Source organism: Drosophila innubila, assembly GCF_004354385.1.
Source record: "Drosophila innubila isolate TH190305 chromosome 2R unlocalized genomic scaffold, UK_Dinn_1.0 1_C_2R, whole genome shotgun sequence".
NCBI lineage: Eukaryota > Metazoa > Arthropoda > Insecta > Diptera > Drosophilidae > Drosophila > Drosophila innubila.
Window position 1 is genome coordinate 15,658,502 of NW_022995374.1, and position 26,783 is coordinate 15,685,284.

Sequence of the window (26,783 nt, forward strand, 5' to 3'; positions counted from 1 at the left end):
TTCCTTAAATAGAATACTCAATTTATAATGTATATTCTTAAAAGCAATATTACTTTCGATAGGGTATTCAATGTTCGTTGTAACACATTTGGTGTCAGCCTCTTGTTATTATTTCCACTGCTTTTGTTGGTTTTCGCGTTTATCAGTTAAGATCAGCCACGGATATGTCTGGGATTGTGAACGAACCGGGACTGGGACTGGGACTAAGGCTGGAACTTGGGCTTTATCCTGCCTGCCTGGCTGCGGTTTTGGTAATTTTTTGGGGGCAACTGAATTTTAATTAAAATATTTCTCAGGGTTTTCGTTTTTTGGGCTTTTGCGCGTCTTGCAACACGTTGCAGGGCATTTACGCTCTGCTCCGTTTGTCGTGAGTGTGACACATTTGCATCAGATATGATGTACTAGAGTCAAAGGACTCACACACACACACACACACTTACTTATATACACTCATAAATCACGTGACAGAGAGAGAGAGAGAGGGGAAGAGAGCCCACCGAGTGGTACAAGGAAATTGGGCAACAAGAAATGAACTTGTCAAAGTCACAACGCTGAGACACCTGAGTTGCAACTAGGTGGCATCAACTCATAAATAGCTTAACTTGTTATTCACTTTTGCCATTGTCTTTTGTGTGAATATGTTCACACATTTTACACGTTTTTGTCGAAATTCTTCAACTCCAGGACGCGACATGGCGCCAGCAAATGCGCTGCGTGTCCGTGTTCCGTATCCTGCTGCGTTTGCCAAAAGGACACAAAACAGACAAATAGAAAGACACTTGGACAGACATCGTTATATAGCCAGAATAACAATATAATATCACATAGATGCAAGTACCATTTTCCTAGTTACAGTTTTGGTAAGAGGAATTGGCAACGGGGGAAATGAGGCGTGAGTAAGGCAAACAATTTGTTGGCCAAAAATTGCGGTTGGATTTTGGAATCGGTTGAATTAGGTGAGTGCACATTGCGTGTGGGCGGCCAAGTTATCTAACAATTTGAATTTGAGCCAAGGACTTACCTGAAATCTCCTAAAAATAGAAAATAAATATTTGTAGTTACTTATTTTTGGGTTCATAAAAATTTTAAATTAATTTTATTTATGTTACGCCGTTTTGTATTTAAAATTATAACTTATCTGTAAGACTTTTAATTTCCTTCAAGCTTTGTCGTTGTCAATAAAAGTGTTTTACTAATTAATTTTGCCAGGTGCATCAATTGAGTGGTTGCTTTTAACTTTTGTTTTATAACTGCGCCGTTTAATTTATCATTGTCATTATCAGTTGCTAATTTTTCCGTCACTTCCTTTGTTGGTCGTTTTCTCATGGTCAGTTTTTGGGCCTCGACTGTGACGGGCGCGCATAAATCTCAATTAGCGAGCTCCTAATTTATCTTTGAGTTACTTTCGAACGAGCTGCCAAACACAACACTCCCACATCTGATATGGGTTAATGTATTGCGCTAGGAAGAAGCCAAGTATATTATAGTATAATTTGCTCATAATTATATTTAAAGTTCGTATTATTTTCTAACCATTTTCAAATATACTTAGAACTGCCCGCCTAATTTCTCTTTGCACTGCTTCAAATTGTTGATTTGCACTGCTTGCCATAACAGTGTTGTTCGAAGGCAGCTCGAAGCAGTTCACGTTTACAGTAGCAACATGTTTGGAGCGCAGACAGTTAACAGCACAATGTTACGATGTTGCTGTTGATTTTCAAATTCAAATAAAATGTTAACTACCTGTTCAAGAAATTGTATATGCGCAATATATTATCAGAAATATAGTTTTCATCACACTTTATATACTGTTTAACTTTTCGTGGGAATTCATGAATTTGCATTTTCAATGTCGATGATAATTGTGAGTCAGCGTGCAGCATTTGACATAGTTACGCGTAAACAAAATAGCTGAGAGTTGTTTTTTATTTTTGCTCTGATAAGCGCAGCTACCGAATTCCCTTATGGTACCTATCAAAATATTTCATTCATGTCAAAAGCTTTTGTCTTTAATTGAACTGATTTGTTTGCCTATCAGAAACGCTCATTGGAACTGAAAAATATATCTAATATTTTGCTTGAAGTTAATTGGAAATTGAGACACGAGCAAAGTCCACATTTATCGGTGTTTGGGGTTTTTACCTCTAAGATATATTGACAAATTAAGACGAACTTAGTCTATTTGACAGATTGCTATGGTAACATCAGGAAATTCACTCGAGCCGCTGTTATCAGCGTTGAGTCTGACTGACTGACTAATTGCGATGAACTTTGAAGGCCCTTTGTCAAAAGTCAGGGACCCACCCCAAGAAGATGCTCTATGGTATATATGGCGTATATTGAGTAAAGTTATTTCTTGGTTCTCTCTTGTAATCGTTGCTGTTGTCTGACTACTTTTGATTAGATTTCACACTGGTTCTATTTATCGATAAGCTTTCACACCACAAATATTGCTTAATGTAATCGCTGAATATTTCTTCTTTATTTTTTTTTTTGGGTCGTTGGCAACACATTTGATTTACAGTGTATGATCAATAAAAGTGGCTAGCACAATTTGCTGGGTAATCGATCAACGCTGCGAACTGGACCTTGCTCAATTTATTGTGACATTTCGGCTGTTGCGGTTCAAAGTCTACAACAAATAGATCAAGATTAGTTGAGGCTTTAAAAAACGATAATTGCTACTGCTTTTATGTTTTCCCCATTCCGTTAGAAACATTTTCAGATTTCTATCCAACAGCTTTTTCTTCAACTGCGAACAGATTAAACAACGTCTTTCTACTGTTATCAGTCAGACGGCATGCAACATCGAACCTGAGCTGTGTAACATGTGCGCTGCCATTTTGAGTTTAACATTAACAGTGTCTGATTAGTTAACAGTTTCTGGAGCTGTTAGGCTGTCGCTGAGTTTGGCAAGCTACAGCGGGCGCACAAATGTATTTGTATCTGAGTTTGTGTGCACCTTTCGTCGGTTTGAGATCGCTGCCGCGAACAGAGCGGATAACAAATGCGTTAAATACAAAATATTTTCGAAATTGAAGAAAGAAAAACAAGTTGTAACAACATTTCTGAAATGCTACACAGAAAATGCAAGTAAAGTTCAAGTTTTAAACAACAACTACAACTACAACAACCAAATGAAAGTGAAAAGTGCATGAAAATTTGATTTAATAACTGATTTTGTTTTAAAAATCGACTTGAAAAATAATAATTACAATTTTTGAATTGCAACCAGTTTACAAAAATTAATATTATGCCCCAGTGCCAAAAGTAAAAAAATTATAAATCAAAAAAATTCAAATACAGCAACAAAATTTGAAATAATTTTGTGCAACTAATCGAATAAATATTGAAATTGTCGCTACAATCGCCGACAAAAGTGCAATACAAAAATACACATACATATACACATGAATATATAATTTTATTTATTATAAAAAAAAAATATTACAAATTATTAATCAATAATACACATATCAAAAGCCATAACCAGCAGCAGCAACAACAATAACAACAACCAATTATTGTACATAAAAAGTGCTGTAAAAAGTTAAGAAAAAAATTGTAACTCGGCTTTTGTTGCATTTTTTTGCTGTGTCATTTATTTTTGTTTACGCGGCACATTTTGCATGCAATAAAATTAAATATATACACATATATATTTTCTACACACACATATACACACATGTATAAATTTTGATTTCCGTTTGGATTTTTGATACGTCGCCGTTTTGCCTGCTCTCACCTCAATGTACGTTTCCAGACGGCAACTCGCACAAACCCATGTTGGATTATAATTTATACCCTTAAATTTGGGGACTACAATGCGGCCAGAAATATACAATGTAAGTTTCGACATAATTGTGCAATTACAACCGAATTCGATTAAATATATTATACGATTACCATTAAGATTACAACGTATTAAGTCATATAAGTATCAATATCGAACTGATAGCTAAACTTGTTTTTACCATGAACATTTCTCATAATTAATTCCATTGAACAATTTTGTACAATTCTACAAAATAATAATTATAAAATTATTTTGGGAAAGAGCTAATAAAAAGAAAGAAGAATATTACTCAGCTGTCAGTTATAAAAAATAATAATAGAGCAGTGATTTCACTTTCATATAAACTAGGCAGTGACAGTTTCAGTCTCACATAATTTATTTCAGTATATATCTATATCTGCCAGATACTTTGGGTAGCTTGAAGATCTTTTTATTTTGGTTTCATTAAATGATATTTTTCTTGAGCTGCAAACCACGTGCATAAAAACAACAACTATGTTAAAAAACACGCCATATCCATTCTTATTCCCGATTCCAATTCCATTTCGCATATCAAAAATACAAAAGCATCAAAAAGCAAACGGGGTATCTTGACCTGTGTGTGCAGTTCCTTTTTCATATTTATAACTGAATGTATTCCTATGCAAACACACACACTCACACACACACACTCGTTTATCATGCCAAAAGTAATTTCATTTAAAAAACAATTTTCAAACACACATAAAAAGCACAATTATATGTTTCAAACAAGAAATATGGAAAAACTGAAGCAGCAAACGTGGCAATAATTGCTATTTATAACTTGTTATGGCACCAACACATGCAAAATGCCAGGATAAATCCTAACATGCTACCACACATACATACAAACACACGTATGTATGTGTGTGCACAACCCCTTTTTAAAAATATATATAAAAAACTTTAAAGCAAAGGGTCGTCGTCAGTTTGCTTGTGCCTGTGCTTATGATTGTGGCGTGTCCTGATCTCAGGACATTTACCTGAGTTATAAATCAATTGCAGCAACAACAACCGCCAACCCCTCCCTGACTGTTAAAAACGCTAGCGAAACGCGTGCGATTAATCAGCTTTAAAATGCAATGCAGAAAGAGTTTTAAATATGTTCCAAAGAATATTCTTCACCTCCCTTTACCACCTCCCTCCTCAAATAGTCTCAAAGAGTAGGGCGACAAATGCAACACCCAAAATTTCAAAAGTCAAATAGGCGCTGCCACGCCCATTTTTATTGTGTGTGCGTGTGTGATAAGAGCGAGCGAGAATTTCGTAAAAATAGACAATATTTGATTTGAGTTGCGAGTTTATTTCTTTTATTAATTAAACGGAAATGCACACTGATAAAAAGCCAAACATATACACACACACACACACGCACTGAAAACTGTTGTAAAATCGAGACATTTCCCAAGCGTTAACAATTCTGTGTGGTATTTGATAAGCTGCTAAACTGAGGTAGCAAATTCTTCAATGAGATGAGACTTACAATTAACCCAGATAAGATTAGATGAATTATAAATTGTGCCAAAAAGAGTTAAAGAATAACTAAAATACATAATGTAACTGACAGATGTTCTAATTTATTTCCATATTTCGATTAATTTCTTTATCAGTATAATGACACTTAATTCTTCTCGATTTCCATTAAAATACTCAAACTCTTGAATACCTGAATAAATTCTCAAGTCACATGGAACTTTTAACAGCTGTGGTTCTAGTTTTATTAAGATTTACAATCTTATAGATACGCATTTGGCAAATCACAAGAAGAAAAAGCAACAAAACATCGTAAAATACATTTATGACTTGGCACATATTTGTGCAGCTTTGATTAATGCAATCTATGAGTACACACACACACACACATACATACCTGCAGATAACTCCCTCATTATAGATACATGCTAGTAATCAATGGTAAACTTTTTAGATACTTATTCTAACTGTTAGTCGAGTGGTTTCCCCGAGTATTTCATTTAGCACTCTCAAACCAAGTGCAGGCTGCACTCAATGACTTGTCAATGTGTCAATTGGTCAGTCTATTCGTCTGTCCATCTGTCACTTTGTCAGTTAATGAGCTGCCGATTAGCTAAAAGCTTTGAGGGTGCGGCGTTTAGTGTTTGGAATTTCCACATGAACAACTAAGTTGAGGGTTTGTTTAACAACAAAACACAAAAACACATTACATTTCGTAATATCCATAACAAATGGAAATTAGAAGGGTTCTATTGATTAGAAAGCTGAAAACTTACCAAATAATAATTAATATCACTTCATCTCTGATTTCGTGAGTTCTATTAATAGAAAATATATATGTATCTTTCTAGTTTAGTTTGCAAATAAACAGATATCTTTAACTCAAAATCTTGCAATTTATTTTAAATACGAGCTTAAGTTGTCTCTGGCTAAGTTCAGTTATTTTTGGATCCAATTAGGCTTGAATGGGCTCAGAGTACAAACTCCCAAATTAACTACCTGTCGCCAACTTTCCACACACGATCTACACTGAGCTACCTATATAAATAAAATAATTTAAAAAAAAATAACAACAACTCTCTCGAAATTATGGCTGGCGTTTTTAATAAGAGAAAAAAAGATCGAAAACGAACAAAAATCGTTGGCGTCGCTGCTTGGAAAAAAAGTTAACAAAAATATAAAAATAAATGTCACTTCAAGTTTTATAATTAGGTTACGCGCGGGTGGCGAAAAGCTGCAAAAAGTTAGAAAAGCAGGCGACGGGGCGGTGCTGTAGTTGTTGTAGGTGGTGTTGGTGGTGCGGTGGTGCGGGCGGTGTTCACACGATTTGCGAGCGAAAACTAGAATGCACTGTTTTTATTTATTTATATGTGTTATAACGGCATAAAAAAGGCGCGTGTTTAGAGTTAGACTATATCCACACTTACACACATACATGCAGAGTTATAGCGGGGGTGGTGCTGTGGTGCAGTGGTTTACGGAAGTCGTCAATCGATTCCTTTGCAAGTGACCTCAAAAGTCACGTTTCATGATGATTTGAGGTCGCTGATGCTTCATATTTAAAACATACATACATACAGCTTATATATATATACATTTCTGGATATAAGTATATATATGTTAATACGAATATATGCCTCTGATTCGCTTTGTGAGTCAGCCTTTGACTTGAGCGTCGCTTACGCGTTTTAAAACGCGCCCAAAAGTCGCCAGGCAATTGCTTATGTTGATAATGCTTATAAATAATTCAAGTAATTCTCAGCAATTTGCAACTATTGCTCATTCATATAATGCGAATCATAGCTCTTTATTTGCTACATTTTTTGATTAACTAGATTATACTCAATAATAATAATAAGATATTGATAACAGTTATTTGAAAGTAAGTAGATCGATTTACTATATCTGAGTAATGCATTTTTTTTATAATAATTATATGATGAGTTATAATTATAGATAGTCTTTTTTATTATCCAACTATCGTTTTTATATGAAACCCCAGACATGATATCAAACATGTGTCGTTTTAATGTCGCGCCCTCTTTAAAGGCGATTAAACAAATTAATAATATTGTTTGGGGGTTTTACTGTTGCGCTTATTGGATTTTAGTTCATTTGTTTATTGTTTTATTATTTTATGGGAGCTTCAATTAAGCTCAATGTCGTTTCATTTAGCAGATTTGCCATGAAACGTAATTGGCTTAATCGAAAGTAAGCCCAAATGGATTTCGGTTGCTTACCTAGAGTTTTGATAGTTCAAACCTATCGTATTCCCTAGCCCAGACAACAACAATGACAACAATAACAAGCAAGTCTAGAAGTGCGACGCGCAGTTTTTATCTTATCGACAACACGTTCAAAAAAACAAAAACAAAAAAAATTAAATAAAAATAAAATATACTCGTAGTCGTAGAGTTGTACCTTTCCTATAGACATGCTATGCGTACATTCGTACATCGGTCACCTATACTAACAATAAGTATAAATAAAATAATAATAACAAAGCGCCAAAAAGCGCTACAGCTCAACACAATTATTTCTGTCTCTTTTTTTTTTTTGTTATTATTTTTGTATTTTTTTTTTCTTATTATTTCTTCATCAAGAAATAAAGTCACGGCCCTCAAGTGTTTGTTGTTTATTTTGGTATTTTGCGAGTGGAAACAACTAAAATTATTGTTGCTTTTTCACTTACTACAGTTATATATACATATAAATAGTTAATATTGGCATGAGTATGGACAACTTATCGTCTGGCTAGGGCTTAACATTTTTACTACAGTGGGTGGTCATCGCTTTCTTTTTATTTTTGTTTGTATTATAAAACAATTGAAATACCTTTGCTGTGTGACAGAGATGGCACTTTGGCTGCACAACAGCCACAGCTTGCGCTAGAGCGAGACAGAGAGAGAAAGCTAGTAGGTGACCAGTTGCAGTGGCAGATAAATCACGACAAAGTCCAATACGTGGCTGCACAATTTTTCAATTTACGCAAATATTTGCATTACAAATTACCAAGTCGAGGGCTACCCCTCTCTTCTTCCATCTACCCCCCTTTTACATGTCTTTAGCTGCACCTCTGCACAGCGAGAGAGAGAGAGAGAGGGAGATAGCTGCATAGGGCCGTCATTGCTTTGATCGCTCGTTGCACCTGACCTACAATGTGCAGCGTCTGTTGCTGTTGTTGTTGTTATCTCTGCGTGTTGTGTAAAACAACAAACACACCCACTTTACACACACAGATATACACACACACTCACACACGCATTAACTGCAGCTGAGATGAGATGATCACAAGACCGATTGCAAAATCAACGCTTTTAATTTTTTGGGTGAAAATTAGAAAGTTCGATTCCTTACAATGAATACAATAAATTCATGTATGCTTAAACAGATGAAATCGACATCTCAAACAATTTAATTAAATTTTTATCCAAATTTTAATTTTTTAAATATTTAATTGTTAATTTTTAACCTATCTTTGTACTATTTAAAATATTTACAAAGTGTATAAATTTTAAATTACTACATTTTTAGTTCATTTTAATTCTTTCGACTGCTCATAATTGATAAAAACTAAATAAAAAGATGATTTCAATTGCATTCTGAATCGTCTAAAGTTCAGCTGCAATGTCAGCATACTTTTTCCTGCTGGGTGCATTGATTTGAGCAACTTGCGCATTTGAAACTCAATCGAATCGACAGGTTGATGAGGTTCCCCTTTTATTGCATTGCACTCGCCCGGTGTTTGTTCAACTTGAATACCCCTTCACCCCTTCACTTCTCGCGGCAATCCGTCAAGCTCTGTCTGGCCAATATTGACACTTTGGGAAAGTTGCGTTTGCCTAGCACAACAAAATGTATTTGGCTTTAGACGGTGGCACTTAAGTAGCCTCTTGCCCTAACTCTGACTCCGACTCCGATTCGACCGACTCCGACTCCGTCACTGGGTTCGTGTTTGGCTTATCAGCGAAAGAGACGCAGTTGAAAGCGGCTTATCAGCCCCGCAGCTGTCTCACACTCCCAAACGCAAATCGCATTAGATACAAAAAAAAAATGTATATAATAATAATAATAATAATAATAACAAAATCCGAGCAACCCCTCAGACCAACAGCCTCTCAAGCATTCTGCTCTCAATTGTCACCGTGTTATTTTCACGCCTATTTGAGAATTATGCAGCAACAAACCTTTTTAGATACATTTCACATTCCACAAGGGGTTCTGGGGTGCTGCTAATGAGCTCAGATTTGTGTAACGGCACGGCAGCGGGCTTAAACCACATCTGGGACCTGATAATGGGCCCAGTTAGCCCTCAGACGCTTTGAGCGCGTGCATGTCAAATTATTTGCGCGTCTCGCACTCGTAGATACGCTAGATACGAGAGTATCTCACAGATACTTGCACTCGAAACAAAAAAATACCAAAGAGCAGCAACAACATTAGCTTATCGCTGGAGTACACTGAACTTGTCACTGAATGTTGTTACGCTCTTGTTCCATACCCAAATGGAATGCTATTCATATTTGGGGCGTTGTTGTTGTTGTTGCTGCTGTTGTTGCTGTTGTTATTGCGCTCCTCTGACAAGTTCAAGTGCTCCGTCGAGTGGGGAAAACCACGAGGTAACATAAGTCACGCCAAAAGTATGCTAAGATTTCTATAGGCATCTTTTTTGCCTATAGAGAGTAAATTATGAAAAATAAAATATATACCATAGTAAAAAATATATATATATATAATTAAAAAATGTATTTTATATTTTAGGGGTATTTAATAAAATATTTAATTTATTTAAGATTTATTTTATACATAGGAGAATAGCATAAAACTAATTTGAATTTTGTTGAATATTATATTTCATTTTTCTGAAATCATTTGCATAATGCCGTCATTTTCCGAAGGTAATTTTTATGTAAAGAAAAATCTCATAAAAATTATAAAAATATTTTCATAAGTGGGCATTATTCAAACGCTTGTCCCAAGACACAGAACAAAGAACAAAACAAACCAAAAAATAAAACATAAAGCATAAAACAACTGGTAACTGTCAAAGTCAGTAAACCCAACGTAACGTTTTCACTTGGAACTTCATTAAAGCGCACGCCCCTAAACAGCAGTAACAACAACAAACCAGGAACAACAACGACAACAACAACGACAACCAGGAACAACGACAACGACAACAAGACAAAGTGCACAGCCAGGCAAGAGTTGCAATTGCAGCCGGCGTTGCACAGGAACCGGGATTGAAACAGGCACCGCAGATAGACAGAGAGAGAGAGAGAGAGAGAGGGAGGGTGGGAGTGAAAGAGAAGGGAGTGAGATTACAAATGTGGATTGGGAAGAAACGACAAAAAATTAAAAAAAAAAAAAAGCGCAAGGTGGATGATGCAAGAGTATTAAATAACGCGAAGTTGCCAAGTTGCAACCCCTAAAAACAAAAGCAAACGAAAATTGCATTAAGTGCAGCATGGCAAATAGAGTGGCCAACATTAGGGTGACCATCGTTGTACGCACAATTGACAGCAGGAAATTTCACACTTGGACACGGTGCACACGTGGCAGCCGAAGGGGTAGAGACAGTGACGAGAGGGGGGGTTGCTGCTGTAATTGTTATTAAGCGATTACATGATTGATGAGGCAGCTGCAGTCAGGGGAGACAGTGAGCTAGGGAGAGTAAAAGAAAGATTGGTAGCACACGTGGCTGCAATCAACAAACACTTAAGTGAAAGGATTGCTTTTTGGCCATTAAAAGTCCTCAGAAGCGAGTGCAAATTGTAAACCTAACGTATAGTAATCACATTCATTTTGTACGCTTATCGCGATTCTTGACCCAACACTTTTGGGCCAATTCATTTGGCTGTCTGTCTTAATCTAATCATTGTCACATTCCGCAAATTCTGCTTAGGTAGCATACAATGTGATTTGTCTTAAGTACCTGCGATTAAATTCAATCAACAAGTCCCGCAATGCGAAACGTGTGACACGTGTTGGCCAACTGAGAATGTAAACAACATAAATGCGAAACAAGTTTCGCAAAAAACTCAAATTTCAATCAGATTTTCAAATGACTTGTGAGTTGTGAGTTGTGGTTGACAAGTTTTTCAGTCAGAGTTGCGTTTAGCATTTAATCTGGCAAGTGGATCAAGCTTTTGATTTGCATTCAAATACAAAATACGAGTCTATTCAAATGGCCAAATGTGCGAACTAATTATGGCTAAAAAACTGAAAAAAAAAACTAAATAAAACCAAAACATCAACGAGATTAGATTGTCAGTGACGTAGGCCGCACAAGTGTGTTCGTTCAATTGGCCGAGAGAGAGAGAGAGAGAGAGAGAGGGGGAGAGAGGGAGACAGACACACTCGACTGCATTGGATACTAATTACAGTCCAAATATATCTGGTTGCCTTGTTAAAAGCAGCCTGTGTGTCTCTGTATTGGTGAGCTTTTGAAAGCGCCGCTTATAATACACACACTGCCAACACTCAGCCTGTGTGTGAGTCGTGTAGGTGTGAAAGCTGCAACTATTTTTCATTGGGTGGTCCTGCAATGCCACTCAGACAATGCAGACACGTTCCTGGCCCAAAACGATTTACTCAATAGGAGTAAAAACTTGAAAAACAGCTAAAAATATTCACTATACAGCAGTCAAGTAATTCAAATGCCAAAAAGTGAGAGCTAGACAAATATAAAGAGAGAGAAAGACTATTCTGTTCAATATGCAAGGCACATATGGTAAGGAACGTTGTCTATTGCGTCAGAAACACACACATACAATCATAATTCAATATCAGAATCCCCGTCGGACACTAAAGAACTCGAAACTGAAGACGAAACGTTCTAAAAACTTAACTCAAGTTCATTTGGGCGTCTGTTGTGCTTCTGTCTGCATACCAAAAAGGTAATTATTAGCCGCATTGTAAAGGAAACAAAAGTAAAGCACAGACAGGCCCTAGAAGTAATATCGAATTACATACATGAGAAATGTGGCATAGAGACAGACAGCGGGACAGCAGACAGTTGAAATGAAGTAGAAGTAGAATAGAATACAACAGCAACATACACGTATATATATATATATAGGAGTAGAGTGCGGTTTAGACTACGGGTCACATACCAGCATTAACTGAGCTTTTGTGTATTAGAAACTGGCCTCTAGGGTTCCATTTCGGTTTCAATTCGCCAAGAAATGTGGCGCTAGGGTTGATACGACTAGCATAAACAATTTGCTGAGAAATTGTTTTTTCTTTCTGAAAATCTCAAATTTGAACATACGAAATAAGATGAGCTTTAATGAGCTTTTACTTAAGCTTGCTTATTTATAAGAGTTATCACATTTTAACTGTTGATTTACGATTCCAACAGTTGTTCTTTGAAATTGAAGTTGCCCAACTCAAAATTATGCCGAATGCCAGCTAAACATAATTTAAACTAATACGCAAAAGAGACAAAAAAAAAAATGTAAAAATAACCAGAACACAAACAAAGCTCAATTTAATTGCTTCGCAAAGCGAAATCGTCGCAACCAGAGAAGAGAACAGAGAACACCCGCCCCATCAATGAATTTGCGAAATTATTTCAAACTTACTATAAGGGAAACCATTTCGTATTCGTATTCGTATTGGATTATTTGAAATGAACGTTTTTATTGTCTGCTGTGAAATTGAAAAATGATAAAAATCGCATAGAGGCCAAAAGGCATTTGATTCTTGATTCCCTAACTATAATTTTTATACTTCTTTTAGTTTCGGGGACTGCCCACTGTGAGGGCAAAATATTGTAGTACGGAATTGGGCACTGTAATTTGCACATGGCACTGGCCTCTGGACTGGTCCGGATTTCTCACTCAGGTTTATTTTTTTTTTTATATATTCTCGATGGTCTCTTGTATTGATTTCTCGTGCACTTTTCGAGTCGCTTTTGTTGCCTTTGTTATTATTTGTGGCTTGTGCGCGATTTTCACTTTTCAAAAAGCAGAAAAAGCAAAAAAAGAAAAGAAAAGAAACCAGCATAGAATGGAACGGAATAAGAGACCTTCGTCTTAAGAAACTACCCTTCAAGTGGTGGTTCTTTAGTTCAGCTCTCTAAGCTGAAATCAATGACCTTTTCGGCCTGGGCCTGTGCCTCTTCCAAAGGGGATTAGTCAGCGTCAAATAGGTATATGCGAGTATATATAAATATATATATATACATATATGGTCGATCGATAGTCTTGGCTTTTTCCATAAACATTTTCGAGTGCGTGTTGACATTGAGCCAGAGCAAAAGTTCCTCATACTACACTTATATTCATGAATAATACTCAGACTTTGAGTTGGCTTTTGTTTAAACTTTAAAGAGCTCACGATCAGCAATGAGATGAGATGAGATGAGATGCGATGAGATGCGATGCGATGAGATGACTTAATTGTTGTTTCACTTTTCAGTTTGTCAGCTTCCCAATCTCTCATCAACAGATTCCCAGACTCAAAACACAGACGGAAGTTGTTTTCGAAAGACAACAAAACAGAAATCAATAAAATAATTATTAATCATTAATAATCTGTATGACTTATGCTAATTTAGTGTTCATAACGCTTTATTTATAGTAGATATCGTAAGTCGCTTTATACGATCATACAAATTATACTCATCATTCGTTTCTTTACTTGCAGGTTACTACAGTTCATGCTGCCCAATGCCAGGATTATTTTTATACAGATGGTAAGTTGAACTACCCCTTCGTGAAGTTCGTCCATAGGGTATTCAATTAGCTTTAGTTTCTTGTTTACATTTTTCCGATTTACGGGGTAGCCTATAGTCGAGATTAAATTATTTCCGACCTCACTTCAACTTTAATTAAATGACAAGTACTTGTAGATGACTGTGCTAAACTGTGAATGGGCGTGTTTATATTATTTTTATTAAAGATCATATTGCTTTGATTGATTTACGATATAGTTAGCTGTAAAATGTGTGCTTAACATTAATGAATAAAGTAACAACTCTATTAAATTGTTCTTATTCAAGTGATAAGCTTCCTTAAACAAATATATTTTTGATGCAATTTTAATTGTACTATATTTATTTAAAACAAAAAATATCAAACTTGTTATAATCAAAGACAAAACTATTTTTTTTGCTTTAATCGATAAAAAATTGCTTCACCCTCGAAAAAAAAATTCATATTGTTGTGACAGTTGTTGTAGTTATTATTGTTGTTGTCATTGTTTTCAGCACTCCAAATAATTATCATAAAAAGCCGAAATATCAATAAGAGTGTAGTATTTCTTTCCGTTTGATTATTATAACAAGATCGAGTGTGTAATCACAAGTGAAGTGTGTGGTCAGGAGAGGAATTTGAACTGCAGGGAGGGTGGAAGTGTATATAGAGGGGGGAGTACCATATCTAAGGCGGTCAGTATGGTGTGTGTATGTGTGTGCGTGTATGTGTGTGTATTGGAGGGGCTTCGTCTTGGATCTGTTTTGGGGCACTGTCTCAGGGTCTGGGCTCCGTTGCACAGCCACTTGACTCAAGCAACATAGTAATAAAAAAATAAGAAATAATAATAATAATAATTATGATTATTACACACTCACACACACACACACATATATAAGTTAAAACGTCATTGAACTATGGAAAAGGTCGCACGTCATTTACGCAGCCCATCAAAAAAGACTCAAAACTCAAAATTGAAAACTGAAAGCAGCAAACGAACATTTTTTATGAGTAGCACACACAGCAGGCCCCCCAAAAAACTTTTAGGGGGAAAGGGGAAATCGGAAGGGGGAATTTATAAAATAAACTGACACTTTTGGTTATTGCTGTTTGATTTTGTGTCAACTTGAAAATGATGAAATGCTGACAAGCAGATGAAAAGTCAAGTTAAGGAATTTCAACTCAAGTCACGCAACTGCCACTTGCCACTTGCCACACAGCAGTAGAAGCGAGGGGCGCCACTAATTTAGTATGCCTCAACCAATTTGAAGTTAAGCCTAATAGCAACATTAACTTTAATCTCTTTTATCTGCAACTCAACTATTGTCAGCTGTAGTGCCGTGTGGCAAGTCCATTAAAAGCCAGTCACAGCGATAAAAAGTTATAGATACATTTATTAATTTATAGATATCGCAATTTATATATAGAATTACGCCTTGTTCAGCTGACTGCGCAGCTTTGTCATATCACTTTTGCGATATCATCAATCCCAGAAAATGTTTATGCAAATTGTGACTAAAAACGTGTCACTGATAGAGAAACATGGCCCAGACACGTGGTACCATACTTAGCAGACTTGGTAACAGCAGTCAATAGATTTGATAGATTCCCATAGGTTGAATCGTTTAAAAAAACTGCTCAATTTGTGGTTCTTTCAATTGATTGATTGTACGATTTTACGACGATGATAAGCAACTTGAACTTCCTTTTCGAGTTTATCTGAAAGATACTGCTCAAAGATAATTCTTTCAAATAATAAAATATTAAGAGCATACCTTGGAGAATTTCAACACAATAAATAATATTTATTTATTTATTAAATATATAGAAATTTTTAATCAAAGCGAATGTGTCTTGTGTTAACTTTTTTATATTCATATTATTAAAAAATATTAAGCTCTTTTCTCTTATAAAAAATAAATTCTGTTATTTAAGATATCTTTATAGATTTATTGACTTTACTAGGTTTAATAGTGGAAAATTTTAATTATTATAGTATACTAGAGTCTACTTTTGGCTTAACATCATAATTTACTATTTATCATTGATGCGACATCTGCGAGCCAGGGCAAAGTTGTCGCTACAATGTTCAGGATTAGCTTATGTTCCATTCAATAACCAATTTCGAGAGCTACCATAACACGCACACGAGTCGAGCCGCTTTAATGGCCATTGGCCATTGACCATTGGTAGAACGAGCGACCCACAGGGGCTCAATTTTGACCATAAAAAAAAGAACCTTTGGCCAAAGCGTCGGCATTTTGTGTCACATCTGTGTGCAGTGGCTCAGGTTCAGCTTCAGTTTCAGTCTCATAATAAAAAGCTCATCGTATTAATGGGAATTTATGGGCAAAAGACCTGACCAGCGCCGTTCTGGCCTGGCCTGAACCAGGATTAGCTGTTGACTGCATTTCGCAGAGTTTGGGGCTTATGATTGCCGTATTTTATATAACATATGCTATATTCAGTGTACTATATGAAGTGTTTTCTTCTGTTCCTTTTGCAGGTAATGCTTGCTCTTGTAACTACAACATGTGCAAAGAAAACCGACGAATACATATTAACTCTCAAGACCCACAACAATCAGGCGCTACACATCAATGCGCAAGGCAGGGTAACTGCAGAGGATATATCACTGGCACGTAAGTACGATTCTATATCTATCTATCTATTTATCCATATCAATTTGTATAATCGACTTTGTAGTATAGATCTCTCTATCCAATTATCAGTATCTATTGATATATTGGTATCTATATCTATATCTATATTCTTTCTGAAACTTTCTCTGCGTCTACTTAAATTTCTATCTATTTACTTTACATTAAAAAAGTATTCATAACTCTGACTGCAACTGTATCTATCACTCTACATCTTTACCTTCTCATTTCAAGCTCTATCTATAATATCTTTCTATAACTATATCTGATTTTTTTTGGGTGATTCGTTCGTTTTCGCTGCTCATCAATTCACATTGCTGGCGCGCACTTTCGCATTCACTCTCTCCTTGGTCAAATGGTATTTAAATTGAATTGGCATTTATTTTGAACTCTGTTGCTGTCTGTGCATATTGTGGGCTTAATTAAATTATTGGTAATTTAATATTTGATTGATGTTATGCCCCGCCATGAGCGCCAGTTCCACACGACGATTGCGGTTTCAATTTATTTCTGTTTTGTATTGTTTTTATTACAATTCTTTTTTATTTAAATTCGTGCGGTTTTTCGAGCCGTTTGTCATCTTGCCGTTGGCACAGTGGGTGAAGTTCAGGAGCGACTGGTGATCCACAAGTGGGTTGATATCTGCACGAAAGTGACAGCAGCCACAAGCAATAAGCGTGAGAAGATATACACGCGTAACTGTACTTTAGAAGCCACACACGAGTCAATAGAATTCAAAATATATAGATACAAGCAGTTTGAGATACTTTTATGGATATAAGTTGACATATCTCAAAGATATATAAATATTTTACTAAGTTACGATCACTTAAATAATAAATACTGTTATAGATACATATACAGTTTTACAGTTGCCATATTCTTTATGATGGTCACATTAATTCACTGATATGCAAGTAAGGTCACACTGTTTGCGTTTAAATCGCATCCGCTTGATCAGCGCAAAGTTCACAAATCTTTAATAAATAATAATAAAATCCAAATTTGTAGGCGCTGTCCACACGTGAAATTTGATAAAGAAGAAGAAGACACGCAAGTTTCTTAATAAATCAAATGATATACGAGTGCTCATTGTTTTGTCAGTTTGGTATTTTATCTTATCTTTTATACTTGTGTATTTGGCTAGTTGTTTTTCGTTGAAGGGAATACTTGGGCTTAAGTGCCAAACTTGCCAGACTTAGCGAATTTGATCGATTTGTTTTCAGGCGTTGCCATATCGAAGGTCTGTCACCCCCACCCCTTTGCTCTTTCCCTTCCCCTTACTCAACCGCGCAATAACCACGTGAAGATTGATTTTTAGAAAAACATTCCGATAGTTTTCAGGGTTAAACATCCGTCAAAATGTCGACAATACTTCTGGAAGTTCAACGACTGTCAAGCACAATTTTCGGTTAGTTCGATTGGCGCAGCTTGATAAAGATTGACGCCAGAAACCAAGAGAACTACAAACTTATAGTGTGGTAGACATAGAGCCGCTATAAACTTAATTTCATTAAATGTCTGATTCTTGTTTCTATCGTCGCCCCGACCCTCTTGAGTGCTAATCAAATCTATCATAACTTTATCGAAAACCTTTCAATTAATTGGGTTATCTTCACGCTGAAGTGTGCGCTTCATTCGAGCATTAAATATTTACTTAACTAACTGAAACTATGTTTGTATATAATTAATTAATTTTGATTTGCTTTTTATCATTTCTTTTCTTCAGAATCCTTCACAATGGACAGTGTTGGCGATGTACTCAGCGAGGATTTCAAAATCAGCATCTATGCCAAGGATGTGGGCTTATATTTGTGCTTTGTCCAAGGCAAACTTGTTGGAAAGGTAAAAAAATTGATGATAACTTAATGACATAGAAGTTATACATATATTTTAAATATGATAGCATAGAATAGAATTTCTGGGTGTTTGATACATAATGATAAAAAAAATAAAGTTAAAGTGTGAGGATTATCAATTAAAATTCAAAATATTCCATTACTGTAATGTAATATTTGTTAAATATTAAGATATAAAAAGTTAATTTAAAGCTGCATTTCAGTTGAACTAAAATGGAATCCACTGGAAATAATAAAGAATTAACCAAAACTGCAGTTGAATTAAAATTTAACTACATTTAAATATAAAATTAAACTAATATTTGAAATAATATATTGTACTAAAAAATACATAAGATTTAGTATTTTTTGGGTGGATAATAGGATTTAATCATTTTAACGATGTTTTTAACTAACATAATATTTGATTTTCTCCCTTTTTCATTTCTGTTTCCTTTAGAAAAACGTCACAAAGGATTGCCACTTCAAAGAGTCAATGGATCATGGTTATTATAAGTATACCAATGCCTATAATGAAACGCTGCGTGTGGGAATCAAGCGTAATAATCGACCTGTTGGACCTAGAGATCTACATAAGTGGCGTCGGCTGCGAAATGCGTGTTTCTTGTTTTATCGCATGAAGGTTGAACATTTCCACAGAAACCTGGCGAATTTGAAGACAACGACAACAGCAACAACTAGCAGCAGCACCTCCACAACAACAACAACAACAACGTCGACAACATCGACAACAACAACCACAACAACAACAACGCCGAGCCCAGTGGCAGTGACAAAACGCGCACGTGGCAAACCGCTGCGTCGCAGGCAGCCAACAAAAACAACAATAACAACAACATCAAAAAGTATTAATAGCGATAGTTCTTCTACCCACAACAACAACAACAACAATATTAACAATAGCAACAGCAACAACAACAGCAACAACAATAGCCTTAAGTCCTACAACAATTTGCAGAATAGAGACGCGCTGCGTGAGCAACAGATTATCAAACACAATCAGCAGCTCTATCAACGCCAGCAACATCGGCAGCAGCAGAAACTGTTGCACCGCCAGCGACATCGGCCACATGCGAAAGCCTCCGGTGCCATGCAACAGCCACACACCAAAAATTTGGTGGTGCGTCATCATCACAACAATGCGACGTTAATGGAACAACGACGGCGACGCAAGCAGCGACGCCAGAAGCAGCAGCAGCAGCAGCAACAACAAATGGATGAGGAGGAGGAGGAGCACCAAAAGGGGCAACAATCAGCCGAGCAATTGCCCACAGCATCGTCCTCCTCGTCGTCTTCGTACACGGCAACTGTAGCATCCACAGCGCTGACAGCAACCGCCTCCCTGGCGCCCTCTGCCCTCAATCTGTTCGCCATGCTGGCAGCGAGTCGACGCAAGCGTGGACGCCGAAAACGTGCAGCATCAGGTGGCAGCGGTGGTGCCGACATGGATATGCAGCTGGTGGAGCAGACATCCGAGCAGCAACAGTCGCAGCAGCAGCAAGATGAGGATGTGCAACACTTGCAACAGCAACAGCAACAGCAGCAGGAGCAACAGCAACAAAATGAATACTCAAAAGCCTATGTTAATAGTAATTTAAACTTAAAACAAATACTAAATAATAATTTACATTTAAATTTAAATCTAAATCTAAATAGTAATAGCCCTAATGTTAATAATGCAATACCTGCCTTGCCAAAAAACTACAACTACTTGTACAGTAACGAGCATTATAATATGAATACTAAAAGTAGCACGACTGATTCTAGTAGTTTAGACACTAGCACTAAGTTCGATAGTCCAAATAGCCATAGCAATAGCGATAGCCATACCGATAGCCATAGCGATAACGATAGCCATAGCGATAGCCAGTTGAGAGAGTCGATCAATTTCGATGAGAACATTGACAATAATCTTAAGAACCAACAATTAAATATCGATCGAATTGAGAGTGTTCTTGTTGTTGCCACAAATCGCAATCATATTGATGTTAATAATATAAATGACGATAGGCCAAGCAACAGCAATTACAACAATAACCACAATAATAATAAAAATATTATAAATAATAGTGATGAAAGCCAGCAAGAAGAAGAACAGCTGCAGAGTTCCTTAACTGGCCTACAACTGCAGCAGCAACAACAACTGCAACTGCAACAACAACAGCAGCAGCAACAACAACAACCTAATATTATTAATTTAAATGCAAATATTAATGTTGTTAACGATGATAATGATGATAATCATAATCACAATAGTAATTATAATGAGCAATTTGCGAATGACGATGAAACGATACGAATTCAAAATAAATATGAAACACATATAGTACAATACAAACCTGACGTATTCATTTAAAAACAATGGGAAGGGTCTCTTCTTTTTACAGTATTAATGGAATAATTAAATTGGCCGAGTTAAGACCAGATTGACTTGGCATAACGAGTATTATTTTTGGATCATAGTGAGCCTTCTTTAAATTTAATCACATGCGGCTCTGATATTTCGGATAAAAGAAATGAGACTTTTAATCCTTGACAACTTGTTAATTCATGAGAATCTACAATTGGAACTCTGCAGATTTAGTAAAGGATTCTCGAAAGATCTGCCCAGATATTTTTTTAAAATTCAGTAAAATTATTACTCTCATAAATCCTTTCGGATGTCAATGTACAAAATTCAATAAATTCTAAGTCAGTAAGTATGCAGACAAGTTTTGTCTACTAAAATGTGAAAAAATTTAAAACAAATTTGTAGTCTTTAAATTCTTGAAAGTATCAATTGGAGTTCATATAACGATTGGCGTCATTAATTTCCCGGCTGCCCTTCTTATAACTTATTAAAAGCTACGAAATTGACAAGTTCCAGAGATGTGACTCTAAGGTCATCTTACGAACCGGAAAAAGCATCATTGGAGAGTTCGACTCAATGAAAAGCATACTCGTAATACGAAAATCGTGTAACAATTGATAAGAATCTACAACAATGCGACAATGTGTTAATCTGTTAAATGTGACCTCAATCTGGACAGATTGTAAAGCTCATAAAAAGGCCACAAGTTCGGATCTCGAATCTCGGATCGCGGATCGCGGATCGCGTGGGCGTTGAGGGGAAACTCAACTGATGGATAGATGTGTTGGAATGTTGACACCGCATAAATAAATAGTAAATCATAAACAAATATGTATTTCATATTAATATATGCAAAGTACATAAGATTTATGACTTGTCCAAAATTAATTACCCAAAAGCGAGAAAAAAAAAATAGATGTGTGAATGCTGTGGCATTTTTGAGTCGAGATATGCAAATTGGGCGCAAGTGCGACGAGTGGCAAGTGGACTGCGGACAGTGGACAGTGGCCAATGGACAGTGGGACATTGGGACAGTGGCCAGTGTCAGGCATCAAAATCAAAATCCAAATCAAACTCAAACTCAAAACATGCCCGTTGTTATTGAGATTTATCAAGCTTCCACTCCTCTCCAGCAGCTCAGTGACAGATCTGGCCAAAACAAAGGCCAAAACGAGGCGTCGACGATCAACGAATATATATGTATATATATAAAGAAAAAAAACCTGGCGCCGTCTGCGCACGCCTCGAAACGCCAACGCCGACGGCAACGCTAATGAAATTTTATTATGCGCCAAAAGTAATAATTTATAAATTTGTTTAACAAAAAATATATTTGTTAAGCAATAAATTGAAATACACAAATCAGTTGTCATTTCGCGGCGACAGCGAACGCTAAGCAGATGCTCTACAATATGAACGGAGTTTTGAAAGATTTGACAACTCTAAATTTGTGTGCATTTCAGACGATCACTTAAGTCATAATTGTGTTATTATAACATGGACTAAGCTTCTTAAAAAATATTATTTCTTAAATTATATAATATCTTAAAGCATCAGTATTAAATTTTATTATTTAATCATAACATTCTTAATGAAAAATTAATTTACAATAAAAGTAACCTTATTCCAAATTTGCTACATTTTGAGTTTATAATTTAAGTAGAATTTCTCAGACTAAAAATAAATAATAATTTTAATATATCCTTTTATTTATTTACTTAATATTTTATTTTATATTTGTTTATTTTGTGCGGTTCTTTTTTTGATGTGTTGACGTTTTCTAATCCAAATCCGGTGGCTCAATGGCGCCTAATTCAAAAGAGACTCACACATTTGATGGTTTCGTTTGAATTTTGTTGTTAGCTACGAGTTATTATTATTATTATTGTTATTGTGGTTTTTGTTGTTGCTCTTTTTTTTTCTTCTTATTTTTGGGAATGTTTATTAGCCAAATTAGCGTGTCAGGTGAAATTTAAGCAGATTTTGCCTGAGCAGCTGTGCCTCTTTATGGGAAAATGATTAGATCCGCTTACGATGAGTATTTTGAAAATTTTATGCGTTTATTTTTATGACAGTTATTCTAATGAAGAAACATTTTAAGCCGCTGCTTAAATGACGGAAATACCACAGTTCCACTCACCGACTCAAACTCAAACTCAAACTTGAACACAAACACAAACTGAAACTCAAACTGAGTCGTATATAAGTATTTAAAGTTAAGCCTGTATGCGTATAAGTATGTGTGTTTGTGTATCTATGTTTATATCTGGGATTTTAGATCTCAGATCATTTCGTGTTGACTTTTTACCCATTTTTCAAGTGCAGCTTACGTTGGGATTTGCAGTTTGTATGCCGACAGCAGACATTACGGCGCATTAGATGAGGCTTATTTTAATTGTTGTAAATTAAATAAAATTTGCATAGGAAAGTGCCTCAAGTAATTGTTGTTGCTGTAGTTTTTTGTTGCTGTTGCCTGTGGTCAGTCAACTTAAATGCCAACATCACAATAGTTTCTGCCAAAAAGCGCCTAAATGCAAATACAAGCTTTGGATTGAAGAGTAAAAAAATAGCATGGGAAAGTGACACCATATAATTAAAAAAAATAAAATAAATAATTTAATAAATATATTAAAAGAAATATATTAAATGAAAAATAAAAGCAACAAATAATTAAAATAAAAATTTCCATAGATAAAAATCATATAATTTATTGGCTACCAAAATAAAATTTTATCAAAAATAGCTATATTTAAATTCTTGTTAAGAAATGACTTTGCTTTTTTATGGTACTGATTGTGCAGCTGACAAGTTAACACCAGTTTGCACCACAAACCACCCAACCACCCACGCTGCTGACAATCTGACAATCTGCCAAAACTGCGTCACATTAGACTCGGTAGTTAGTGGTTTCGGTGGTGCCAGTGGTGTTGAATGGCTCAGCATTGTGGCACTTCGATTTATAGGCACTATAAGAAATATTTATAGCAGTCCACAAAATCAAAATTAATGATGACCAAACAAGTCTGAGATCGTCGATTATGAACTGTTTTGGCGCCGTTTAAACGGCGCCGAATATAAAAATTGAGATTTTATAATGCAACAATTAAATCGCAACTTAAATTCCGAATAAAAATCAAAACAGAGAAAATAAATAAATACCTGCGATTTTAACGGCATCATTAAAAATGACCGAAAACTGCGTATCTTAAACCATGACGATATCAAAAGATATATTTAACGACTTCTCGCCTTAGAATCGAAGTGTTCTTCAAATTATTTATACAGTTTTCTCTATTTGATATTAAGTTATTTTGTATTTTTTATTTTTCTTAGGAACCGGTTGTCAGTCTTTGTATCGTAATCCCGTGAACGGTTTAAAATTAAAAACTGACGCGCACTCAATTAATTTTATTGCATTGCAAATCATGTCCGTAACCCATTTTTATGACGACCAATGCCAAATTGTTTGCCTTGCCGGAGGTGTCAAGATGATTTGTCAACGCGGCACGCCCAGCCATAAAACGCAAACAGTTAGAATGTATCTGTATCTGTAAGTACTCGCATCTCGTGCTCATATCTCCGAATAGTCTTTGGCAACTTGTTGCACTTGATTTTTTATGGCCATGCACATTAAAAATGATGGAATGCCAGCTGCCAGGCCAGCAACAGCAACAGCAACAGAAATAGCAACAGAAATAGCAACAGCAAAAGCAATAGCAACAGCGCTGTTAATGACACCAAAAGAATACAGAAAAAAAAAAAAAAATACAACAATCACATTTTGTGTGCGGGTGTTTGCGAGGGTCAAGCATGCCCTTTCCCCTCCCCTTGCCTCTTGTCTCTGCCTCTTCTTCTTCCACTCATCAATAATTAACCACAGTCTTCTGACCTTCCACCGTTTGCTGTTCTTCTAGCGGATTTGTTGCACCTATCAGATACTTTTGAGAAGAGAAGGGAATACAAAACTGTTACCTGTTGGCAACCTACTAACTGCCTTGTGCAAACAAATCCTAACTGTTTGCCTCGTCAGGCAGTCGGCTTAGTTCTAGCACTTTCTTTCAACACTCAAACTTTTCTGTTTTATTTTTCAGATTTTTTTTTTCATCTTTTCAGTTTTTGTGCTCAATTTTGCTGTTCAGATTTTAACGCCATTTTTTAAGTGGGTCGAAGCATTTAACATTGTATCTTAAAGTTGAACTCAAAGCGAAATTTAAAAACATTATTTAGTAGCTGTCAAGTTAAGTTACAATTTAACAGTACCTAAAGATACACAAAATATGCTCTCACAAATTTTAGGGAATGGAGTCAAAATAAATAATAAAAAATTAATAAAATACATAATAATAAAAGTAAATAAATTTGTGTTGCATATCAGTCAATTAAATTTGTAATAAACAGAGTAATTTAAGATTTTTTAACAAACTTAACAAAATAAATAAATGTTAAACAGTGTTGTCCAAAAGTAGACTGAAAAAAAACGTATTTTACTATTAACGAACAGCCTACTTTTGGACAACACTGATTAAAAATAATAGAATTAATTATAATATATCATGTCTTTTGAAATATTTTAATATACTGTAGTCTATATTGAACAATATCTATGGCAAACTTCACTATGATCTCCCGTGGACTTTGTGCAAGTGCCTAAAAATGTGTAATACCAGTGGCAACAACTTTTGGCCAGGCATAAGTTGATCTAAGCTGAAAATATTTCAAATATCTGCCAACACCTGGCGAAAAAATGCTGCAATGGAGCACAATTTAACATATTGTTTACGTGGCAGCCACGTCACAGTTCGAAATGCAACTCGAAAACAAAAATATTCATACAATATCATTAGCCGCAACAGTTGCAAGTAGCCAACTGCAGCTGCCCCCCTGTGTCTCTGTCTTTGGTCAAGACAGAGTTGCCACGTTGTTGCCAAGTTGTGGGCCAAACGGCAGCCGTTGGCTAGTTAGTCGGCCTGTCAATCGCTCAGCGGCTAAAGACTAAACAATTTGACAAATTACCGAGCCTGGGATGAGGTGACTTCGGTGGCAACAGAAGGGGCAGCGGCAGCGGGAGCGGGAGCGGCAACGACAGCGGCAGCTGCAGCGGGTGCATGCAACAAAAATCAACATAAATTCTCACCTATTGCAAGCTCTGAGAAATAACCAAAACATAATATTTTCGAATGGTTTTTGGAAAGTGCCAAAGCACTTGACAGTTGCCGTTGTCGTTGTCGTTGTTTCTGTCTTTAAATTTTGTCTCTGTCTTTGTATCTATTGCTGTCTCTATTCCGTCTTTGTAGTCATTTGGGCGCACTTTCAAAAGTCTTGCAAGTCTCTCGATGTGGCATTGTCATGGAGCTTTACTGTGGCTCTTTATAAGTCTCGAATCTGGCCAACCTGGTATGCATGTAAGTATGTAGATTCTTTGGGATCGTTTTGGGTTCGCCTTTCTATTGTTAAACATTTTTCTTTGCTGGCCGCTTTTCATTTTCAATCAAGCCTGTCAAATTTGTCAAGCTCGACAAGTTTTCAAGTTTTCAAGTGGTTTCTTGGACAAAATGCAGATGCGCCGACTCTCTCAGTGGATCTTCGTGAATTGTGTGGGTCTGTCGGGTTAACTCCTTCTAATCAATGGCATCTAATTAAATGGCGTTGATTGTTGTTGCCACATTGACAAATTGTTTTTATTTATTTGGCGGCCTTTTGATTTTGATGCGTTTTTGATTGGCTTTTTGGTTAAGTCAAATTGAATGGGTTGGAATGGAATGGGATGGGATGGGATGAGATTGGGGCTGAAGATGGGGTTAGTCTTAAGCATTTTTGATTTATTTCTTTAATGCGATAAAGAAAAAAGCTTTCAATTTGAATTATACGCTACATGGTTAACCGTTAGACTTACCAGACGCGTCAGCTTTTTTAATTTATTTTTTT

The 26,783-nt window shown here is 36.0% G+C and overlaps 1 protein-coding gene across 1 annotated transcript; it reads left to right on the forward strand.

Moving 5' to 3' along the window:
• The first annotated feature begins 2,935 nt into the window (after positions 1 to 2,935).
• Positions 2,936 to 20,864, forward strand: LOC117783020 (putative uncharacterized protein DDB_G0271606). The gene is made up of 6 exons (XM_034620170.1): positions 2,936 to 3,093; positions 3,764 to 3,845; positions 13,943 to 13,991; positions 16,496 to 16,631; positions 18,379 to 18,494; positions 18,948 to 20,864. Coding segments are annotated over exons 2-6 (2,220 nt in total). The 5' UTR covers positions 2,936 to 3,093; positions 3,764 to 3,843.
• The last annotated feature ends 5,919 nt before the right edge of the window (positions 20,865 to 26,783 follow it).